The sequence below is a fragment of the Panthera onca genome, chromosome D1, assembly GCF_046562875.1.
Source record: "Panthera onca isolate mPanOnc1 chromosome D1, mPanOnc1 haplotype 2, whole genome shotgun sequence".
Taxonomy (NCBI): domain Eukaryota; kingdom Metazoa; phylum Chordata; class Mammalia; order Carnivora; family Felidae; genus Panthera; species Panthera onca.
Window position 1 is genome coordinate 93,825,468 of NC_138348.1, and position 10,516 is coordinate 93,835,983.

A 10,516-nucleotide genomic window follows, 5' to 3' on the forward strand; every position below is an offset into this window, starting at 1 on the left:
TGGGCCCAGTTTGAATCTTGGGAATCCCTTGGTATGTTGGGTGGCTCTATTGGTGGGGGAAATTCATGTAGGTAGGACTAGAATGCACATACGATGCCCCAGAACAATATGTATTAAGGATACACTGAAGTCAGATGCTTAACTAACTGAGCCACCCAGGGGCCCTCTTTATCTTTTTTAAAAAACTAAAATTTAATTTTGATTTTAATTGTAGATTCACATGAAGTTATAAAAATGCAGATAAATACTGTGTATCTTTTATTCAGTTTCCCTCAATGGCAACATTTTAAGACTATAGTATAAAATCTCAACTATTATTGATACTCATATAATCTATTGGTTTTATTTAGATTTTCCCAGTTTTACTTTTTCTCATTTGTGTGTGTATATTTAGATTTTCCCAGTTTTACTTTTTCTCATTTGTGTGTGTATGTATGTGTGTGTGTGTATGTGTGTTTAGTTATATACAACTTTATCACATGTGTAGGCTTGTGTAGTCACCTATCACAGTCAAGATATAGAATGGTTTCACCGTAAAGACCTCTCATGTCTTTTTCTAATCACATCCATCTCCCTCCTTAAACTTCATTTTCATCTTTAAACATTGGCAACAAATAATCTACTCTCTAACACTAAAATTCTTTCATTTAATTAATATTATATAAATGGAATAATATAGTCCATGACTCAGTATAATTTCCTTGAAATTCACCTAGGTTGTTGCATGTGCCTATAGGTCATTCCTTTTTTATTACTGAATAGTATTCCATGATGTGGACAGACATATGCAGTTTATTTATTTTTTAATATGAAATTTATTGCCAAATTGGTTTCCATCCAACACCCAGTTCTCATCCCAACAGGTGCCCTCCTCAATATCACCCACCCTGCCCTCCCTCCCACCCCATCAACCCTCAGATTTTTTTTTTATTAAAAATTTTTTTTTCCAATGTTTTTTATTTATTTTTGGGACAGAGAGAGACAGAGCATGAACGGGGGAGGGGCAGAGAGAGAGGGAGACACAGAATCGGAAACAGGCTCCAGGCTCCGAGCCATCAGCCCAGAGCCTGACGCGGGGCTCGAACTCACGGACCGCGAGATCGTGACCTGGCTGAAGTCGTACACTTAACCGACTGCGCCACCCAGGCGCCCCAACCCTCAGATTTTTTAAGAGTCTCTTATGGCTTGGCCCCCTCCCTTTTTTTTCTCCTTCCCCTCCCCCATGGTCTTCTGTTAAGTTTCTCAGGATCCAGATAAGAGTGAAAACATATGGTATCCAGACATATGCAGTTTAATCATTAACCTACTGAAGGATATTGGGGTTGTTTCCAGTTTTGGGCTGTTACAAATAGAGCTGCTATGAAGATTTGTGTATAGTTTTTGTGTGAGAATAAATTTTCCTTGCTCAGAGATGTATGTTCCAGAGTGCAATTGCTAAGTAACTGAAAACTCTACCAGAGAGATTGTAACATTTTACATTCCCAGCAGTGATTTTTGAGTGATTCAGTTTTTCTATATCATTGCCAGCATTTGGTACTGTCACTATTTTTTTATTTTAGCCATTCTGAGAGATTTGCAGTGTTATTTCATTGTGGTTTTGTGTTTCCCTAATGATATTGAATACCTTTTCATGTGTTTATTTGTCATCTGCCTGACCTCTTCAGTAACATGTTTGTTCATGTCTTTTTCTAACTTACTGTTCTTTTCTTTAAAAAATTTTTTTAAATGTTTTATGTTATGTTTGAGAGAGAGAGAGAGAGTGCACAGGGGAGCAGCAGACAGAATCTGAAACAGGCTCCAGGCTCTGAGTTGTTAGCACAGAGCCTGACGTGGGGCTTGAACCCACGAACCGTGAGATCATGACCTGAGTCAAAGTTGGACACTTAACCGACTGAGTCACCCAGGTGCCCCTTTATTTTCTTTAACTGTTGAGATTTGAGAGTTCTTTATATATTCTTGATAATAGTTCTCTGTCAGATATATGCTTGCAAATATCTCCCTCTTCCATATCTTCTTTTTTTATCCTCTTACTAGAATCTTTGACACAACTAAAACATTTAATTTTGGTAAGGTTAAATTTACAAGCTTTTCCTTTTATGGATTGTGCCTTTCATGTCAAGTCTTAAACATATATGTCTAGCTCTGGATCCTGAAAATTTTCTCAAAATCTGTGTTCTTTCAACCAACTAAACAAACTTAAAACTATTGGGTTTTTGTTTTTGCTTCCAACTCTGTCTATCCTACTTAGGAGAGAAAGTTTTAGAAACAGTGGCTAGAACAAATGTCTATCGGCTGATGAATGGATAAAGATGTGGTATATACATACGATAGATCACTACTTGGTGATCAAAAAGAATGAAGTCTTGCCATCTGCAACAACATGGATGGAACTAGAGTGTATTATGCTAAGCGAAATAAGTCAGTCAGAGAAAGACAAACATGTGATTTCACTCATATGTGGAATTTAAGAAACAAAACAGATGAACATAGAGGAAGGGAAGGAAAAATAAGATAAAAACAGAGGGAGGCAAACCATAGAGACTCCTAGATACAGAGAACTAATTGAAGGTTACTGGAGGGATATTGGTGGGGGGATGGACTAAATGGGTGCTGGGCATTAAGGAGGGCACTTGTTGGGATGAGCCCTGGGTGTTATATGTAAATGATGAATCGCTAAATTCTTCTCCTGAAACCATTATTAACTATATGTTAACTAACTTGGATTTAAATTTTTTAAAATCTTAAAAATAAAAGAAACGGGCTGAAGATCAAAATTTTCTTCTAGGCAGGTATTCTTGGTGATATTAGCTGAGTTTTACTTTCTTCTACGGTCATGAGGAGACTCTGAGTCAGGGTAAATCCCACCACAAATTCCATAGGGCAAACATCCATTATCATTGCTTTCATAATGAAATCAATCATCTGGTGGTTTTCTTTTGCTGATCATAATTGTAAACAGATGATATTTGGGAAAGATTGGGTAATATACAAAAAAAATTCTCTCCATTAAAAAAGGACTGTATTAAATCAAAACTACAATGAGATATCATTTCACATCAGTCAGAATGGCTAAAATTAACAACTCAGGAAACAACAGATGTTGGTGAGGATGAAGAGAAAGGGGAACTCTCTTACACTGTTGGTGGAAATGCAAGCTGGTATAGCCACTCTGGAAAATAGCATCGGGGTTCCTCAAGAAGTTAAAAATAGAACTACTCTACAACCCAGCAATTGCACTACTAGGTATTTATCCAAAGGATACACAAATACAGATTCAAAGGGGCACATGCACCCCAATGTGTATAGCAGCATTATCGATAAGAGCCAAATTATGGAAAGAGCCCAAATATCCATTGACTGATGAACGGATAAAGAAGAGGTAGTGTGTGTGTGTGTGTGTGTGTGTGTGTGTGTGTGTGTGTGTATATATACACACATATATACGTATATGTATATGTATATACACACACAGTGGAATATTACTCACCATCATAAAGAATGAAATCTTATCATTTGCAATGATGTGGATAGAGCTAGAGAGTATTATGCTAAGTGAAACAAGTCAGTCAGAGAAAGACAAATACCATACGATTCCACTCATATGTGGAATTTAGTAGGGGGAAAAAAGAGAGGCAAACCAGGAAACAGATTCTTAACTATAGAGAACAAACTGAGGGTTGCTGGAGGGGAGGTGGGCAGGGGATGAGGGTAGGTGGGTGATGGGTATTGAGGAGGGCATTTGTTGTGATGAGCACTGGGTGTTATATATAAGTGATGAAACACTAAATTCTATACCTGAAACTAATATTACACTACATGTTAACTAACTGTAATTTAAATAACAATTTGAAGAAAGAAAAGGAACAGAATTAATCACAAATGAAAAAGGGTCATTTTCCTCTGAGTGAACTCAAATGCACAGCTGCACACATTATTCTCTCCATGGGTTGATTTTTCTTTATTTCTCTTTTTTTAAGTTTATTCATTTATTTTGAGGGAGAGAGAGAGAGAAAAAAAGAGAGAGAGCACAAACAGGGGAGGGACAGAAAGAGAGGGAGAGAGAGAGAATCCCAAACAGGCTCTGCAATGTGAGGCTCAATCTCACAAACTGTGAGATCATGACCTGAGCCTAAATCAAAGAGGTGAATGCTTAACCTGAGTACAGGCACCCTTCTGGGTTGATTTCTCTTAACCACATTTTTTTAACCTATTCTGTTTGATATTTCATCTCAAAACTGAGGGAAATCAGACATTTTTTCTACCTGGTCATAGCCACCATTCTATACCACAGTATGAATGAGTTCCACAAATGTAGGGGATTCTGTTTTATTCTATATTATATCCCAAGCACAGCACCTACTATGATAGGTATTCAAAAAAAAATTTGTGGAATGACTGGATGAATAACTCAAGAGGATAAACACTATTACTTTAGGCTATTTAGGAGAGTCATCCCTGCAAGAAAGATCAGAACAGTGAATTCTCTTAGTGTCCTATTTCTAAATAACAGAGCTAAGGAGTACACAACAAGAATTTCTCAGGCTGGTGACCTTGGAGAGGAAGGAGTCTCTCCATGCTGACCCAATTATATACAGCCTCAAGTTCTGAGGTTTGTGTTCTGTTGGTTCATCCATATTCATGTCTGAGCTGAAAATAACCAAGATGGGCAATATGGATACCTATGCCCATCTCTCAGGGGCCTTAGCTTGAATTCCTAAACTCAGTCTTTGGTGGACATATGCATCCTCCTTGGCCTGTTGCAACCTCCCCCAGCTCCTCTATTGGTGCCCAGCCTTAGTCTTGGAAACCTGATGACATCCAGCCTCTGCTTAGATTGACTAAATCCTCACTGTAGATCCCAGGCCACACCTTAGACATCACCCAGAATCAGCCAGTATTTAACATTTTGCTGTATTTCTTTACAGCCCTAATTTGTAATCACCATGTACGCTTCCATTTGCATGCTTGGGCTCCTCCTGGAATGCGTCATGCTCTATCACCTTTGGCCCTTTCCTCATACTGTTCTTCTAGAATACATCCTCCCTGCCACGCTCCCACCTGCCTTCTCATCAGACAATGCTCATTTCTGTCTTTGTTCAGTTAACTCATGTCCTTCCTCTGTTTTCTTTTAAACATTACTTTCTCTATTAAATCTTCCAGCCTCCTAAACCAATTTCATATGGCTGGGCACTATTGTACCTGTTGTCCTCACTGTAAGTGTAAAACTGCTTGTCAGACTCTAGTATAGACTTAAAGCTCTTAAAAGACAAGGGAAAAATTATTCATTGCTGTATCAAGATTGTGGGAGTGGGGCACCTGGGTGGCTCAGTTGGTTGAGCGTCCGACTTTGGCCCAGGTCATGATCTCATGGCTCGTGGTTTCGAGCTCCGCGTCGGGCTCTGTGCTGACAGCTTAGAGCCTGGAGCCTGCTTCATATTCTGGGCTTCCCTCTGTCTCTCTGCCCTCTCCTGCTCATGATGTCTCTATCTCTCAAAAATAAATAAACATTAAAAAAAAAAGATTGTGGGAGTGTTTCTGATATGCAGGCAGCAGGTTTCTAACCTTGGAGATACAAAGGAGAGAGAAGAGTATAGAGCTCAAAGACAATGAGCATTATCTGGCACATGCTGCCTTATTGATTAATTCTCTTTTATTCATTCTACTTTTAATCCTAAACAAATGTTGTAGGTTCCAGAGTCCATAGTGAGTGAAATTAACATTATGTTGAATTTAGCCTGGTACCAACGTGCCATGATGATATTATCACCAAATATCCTGAGAATATGGTTGGGATGTAGCCTAAATTAGATAATCTAGGTAAACTAAGTCCTTTCGATCCTGTCTTCTCTATAGTTTAAAAATATTTTTTTTAATGCTTATTTATTTTTGAGAGAGAGGGAGAGAGATAGAGCACAACCGGGGGAGGGGCAGAGAGCAAGGGAGACACAGAATCCAAAGCAGGCTCCAGGCTCTGAACTATCAGCACAGAGCCTGACGCAGGGCTTGAACCCACAAACTGCAAGATCATGACCTGAGCCAACGTCGGACGCTTAATGAACTGAGCCAACCAGGCACCCCAGAATAACTTATAGTTTTGAATAGAAGCAAAATTTGTATGTAACTTACCTCTAACAGCTTTTAGTGGCAAAAACCCATAACTGTAGCAAATGAGGTTGGTGTTACATGAAAGAGGACTCATTATTGGTAAAGCCAATAATGACATTGCTTTCCTGGTGTGGTATCTGATACCTAGCATTCAAATAGCCTAGGATTTAGGGCAAGGTAACTGCCAGTCCTAATGAGGACACTAAAATGCAATCAATTTTTACCATGGTTCAAGCCAGGCCTAAGGACTGTGGAAAACAGCACAGATGTCCATACTGTGTTTCTGCTGCCACCCTGAGACAAAATTTTATCTACCATGATGAATTTTCGTGATATAAAAATTCCACAGCCACTTTGCATACACAGCTAATTTATTCACTTGCTATTGTTAGCTCCTACTGACATAGACATAGGTTGCATTTTGGAGACAGGTTTTAAATTTCACATATATAATAAATAGTACAACAAAACCCTATTTCATTTTTTTCTGAAGGTAAAATTGCATGCTTTTCCTAATTTGTGCTGTAATCCAATGAAACAGTTCCTTTTTTTGTTTCAAAGGAGCTCTAAGTACTTCAGGAGAAACAAGTTATTTTGCAAGTGGGGAGTGCTGGTTACCTAGAACATTAGCCAGTTTGAAAGACACGTGTGTTATAACAGAAAGAATGGCATTTCTTTCCATTGTATCAAACCAGACTCTTTTTTTCTGGTCTTGAAGATTTACAGCCATGGGTTTAGAGAAAACTAATTCTATGGAAAAAAAATGAAAGTTTTTATTAACATAACCTTTTAATTTGCCTTAGAGAAAAATTCATATCAGATAGCTATGTAAATTTAATTACATAAATATTTATTTTGCCAGATTTTAGTCTAACCACGCATAGGAGAAAGAAAGAAGATTAGGTGGTCAAATTCTATTTGATTAGACAGAGATATAAACAAAATCATGACAGTCTGATATATCTATATCTATATCTATATCTATATCTATATCTATATCTATATCTATATCTATATCTATATCATCTATATTTATAAATATCTTATATCCAATGCTATTATAACAAGTCAGATTAAATCAACTTAAATTAATTAGGTTCATTTTTCTCAATTTCTAACTGGTATTAACATATGTCATACTTATTCTTTTTTTTCTTTCTTTTTTTTGTGGTACTTATAAGCTAATACTTGCAATCCCTTTGACTAAGCATAAATATCTCACAGATATTACTGAAACTTTGTTGAGCATACCATAGTCACTGATATAGCATGTATGGAGTGTCTTTCTTTGGCCCCACTGAGAATCATTAAGGAAAATAAATTAGTATTGTATCTCTGTATTCACACAAAACAAGAAATTTGGTAGAGCTCAATTTTTGATATTTTGTAGTATGAAAACACTACATTTTTCCCTTTTTTCAAATGTAAACTATTGTAATTAGTTGTCTCATTTTGAAAGTATTTACAGAGATTCAGTCATGCCTCATCAATATTATGCTATAAAATCATAAAAATTCATATTAAATATTTCTAGAAGCATAAGCATTTCTCCAGCTTGGTGCTAAAGCCTTAATGGACCATTCTTCCACTATAGGGATTTTTGGCTAAGGGTGTCATTCCTACCCTTTCTAGCTGATTCTAAAATAATTCTCCAGATTTTCATCTCCCTTTTCTTATACTTCCTATCTTTCTCCTTCAATTCCACCCTGAGAGGCAAAATGATAATATGGAAAGAATACAGGGTTTGTTGTTAGATGACTTAGGTAGAAGTCTGGGTTCTGCTCTGAACTAATTGAACTGAATCTCTGAATCTCAGTTTCTCCATCTATAAAACAGGGCACTAAGACTTGGATTATGATAGCATTTGAAAAGAGACAACTCTTTTTAAGAACTCCATAAATGTTAATTCTGTCTCCTCCAAAGTGAAAGTTACAAATTGAAAGCATGAAGCCCTCCATGGGAAGGGTCTGCTCATTCTTGTTTGTAGGTCTTGAACAGAATAAGAAGGGCTTCCAACCTTTGCAAAGGGGAATTCTTTTTGTGCATCTGGGCAGAGAAGCCTTATGTTGAACCTGACACTTTATTTTGTGGCCAAGGACACTCCTTAAGCTATGAATTCTGTTTCATTCAATATGGTCAAAATATTTTTTAAGAATTATGAAAATATTAGGAGAAAAAAGCTGACCAGCAGCCAGGGCAGTGGCAACCTTCTCTCTATTATATCAAACCATTTTCTCAATGTTATGAAACATACCCATGTTTCTAAAGAAATGTCTGTAATTTTTATCACTGGTGGGTTTGAAGAAGGTGGGAAGGTTGGTGAGCCTCACCCATTCTTAGCCATCCTCAGGAATAAACATTTTTAAAAACCAAAAGCTCAACAAGGAATCTTTTTCTATCTCCTCTGTGGGTTAGGAAATCCAGTATAGAAACCAGGATAAAAAGAACTCTGAAATTCAGGGAAATTTATAACTTACACAGTAAACATTCCCCAAATGCTGAAAAACAGAAGGGCCATATGCAATTGTTTTTAGGGAAAACAAAGAGGGGTGACCTAATCAGAGAGCATACCGCTATAATGTTTACTTATATATGAAAAGTACATAGAAAGAAGCAAAGTGGGAGGTGGTTTAAAAAGGAAGTATGGATTGGGCTGAGTCTTAGAACATGATGTTAAGAATAAAGTTCAAGTCAGTATGGGACTGAGAGTAACCCTGAAATTCAATAATGTTTGCACGTTTAATTGACATGCTTACAGAGGATTAAGTATTTAAAACAAAAAAAACTTGTTCCGAAAAAAATTATGAGGACATGTGCACACACACACACACACACACACACAACAACTCAGAAACAACACACACCAACAACTCAGAAACATTGATTCTGCTTAGTTTGCAATTCTCTTCAGGGTTTTTTTCAGAGCACATTTGACATCCTTGTTCCTTAGACTATAGATGAGGGGGTTCAACATGGGTATTACATTGGTGTAAAATACTGAGAACTTCCCCTGGTCCACAGAATCAGAAGGAGAGGTCTTGAGATGTGTGAACAACCCAGACCCATAGAACAGACCCACAGTTACTATGTGGGAGCCACAGGTGCTGAAGGCTTTGGGCCAACCCTGAGCTGATGAGACGTAGAGGACATTGGACAGGACCAAAGCATAAGAAATGAAAATAATGAAGCCGGATATTATGACAACTGTGCTCACAATAATGGAATTCAGCAACTCACTGGCATAGGTGCCACTGCAGGAGAGCTGGAGGAGGGGGAAGATGTCACACATGTAATGGTTGATGATGTTAGAATCACAAAAGGACAATCTGACCATGTCCCCTGTGTGGATCATGGCACCAGCAAACCCCATCACGTAAGAACCAAACATCAGCAGAGAACAGACCTGAGGGGACATGGTGACCGTGTACACCAGAGGTTTACAGATGGCCACATAGCGATCATAGGCCATGGCTGTCAACACATAGCACTCAGAATGCACAAAGAAACAGAAGAAAAACAGCTGAGTCATGCATTCTGTAAAGGAAATGATGTTCTTCTCTGAGACAAAGCTCATCAGCATTTTAGGGGTAATGACCAAAGAGTGGCAGAAATCTATGAAGGATAAGTTGAAGATGAAAAAGTACATGGGAGTGTGCAGGTGAGAATTCAGGCATATTAGATTAACTAGGCTCAAATTTCCTACCATAGTGACCATATAGTTCAGTAAAAAGAGAAAGAAAAGGGGTAACTGGAGCTGAGGTCGGTCTGTAAATCCTACCAGGATGAACTCTGTCACTGAAGAGTCATTTTCCATAGCCATTACCTGCCAGGGTGTGATCTGTGAGAAAAGGAGAGAGGTGTCACATCAGGACAGGATTCAGATCCTTTGTTTCTAGAATAAGGCTTTGTTCTACGGGAGCTTGAGTCTGGCTGTAGGGACAGCACCCTGGAAGAAGAGCCAGGGCAAGGATTCTCCACCTTTAACTTTTCTTTTCTCATTTGTCCTTTTCTTCCATGTTTTCAGATCTCACCCATAACTCCTAACCTCCCCTGGACTGACACAAACCAGGATGAAGTGATGGTCACATGTGAAAGCAATATCTTGAAGAGATGAATAGGCTGGTCAAGGCCATACAGACAGAGAACAAAGGAGCCGACAGTTGGACATGGGACCACTTCCTATGAATATTCTTGAGGCTCTGAGACAGTAAAGTCACTATGATACCCACTGCACCCACTGTTCAACCCACTGTCTCCCTTTTACCTTTCAGAAACTCAGTACCTGGCTTAATGAAAGTGCTAAGAGGTAAAAAGGCTCAGAGAGGTTAAGTAACTTGTCCAAGATCACACACATAGTAACTGGAGGAATTTGAATTCCCCTATCGTCCTGAACATCTCCTACCCATTCCCT

The 10,516-nt window shown here is 38.3% G+C and overlaps 1 protein-coding gene across 1 annotated transcript; it reads right to left on the reverse strand.

The window, feature by feature from the left end:
• Window positions 1-8,995: 8,995 nt before the first annotated feature.
• LOC144613041 (olfactory receptor 8C8-like) lies at window positions 8,996-9,952 on the reverse strand. Its single transcript, XM_078433932.2, has one exon. It carries the CDS (start codon window positions 9,923-9,925, stop codon window positions 8,996-8,998), a length of 930 nt encoding a protein of 309 aa, XP_078290058.2. The 5' UTR covers window positions 9,926-9,952.
• Between the last annotated feature and the right edge of the window lie 564 nt (window positions 9,953-10,516).

Coding starts and splice junctions, on each gene's coding strand:
- LOC144613041 (XM_078433932.2), bottom strand. CDS start 9,925: ATGGCTATGGAAAATGACTCTTCAGTGACAGAGTTCATCCTGGTAGGA.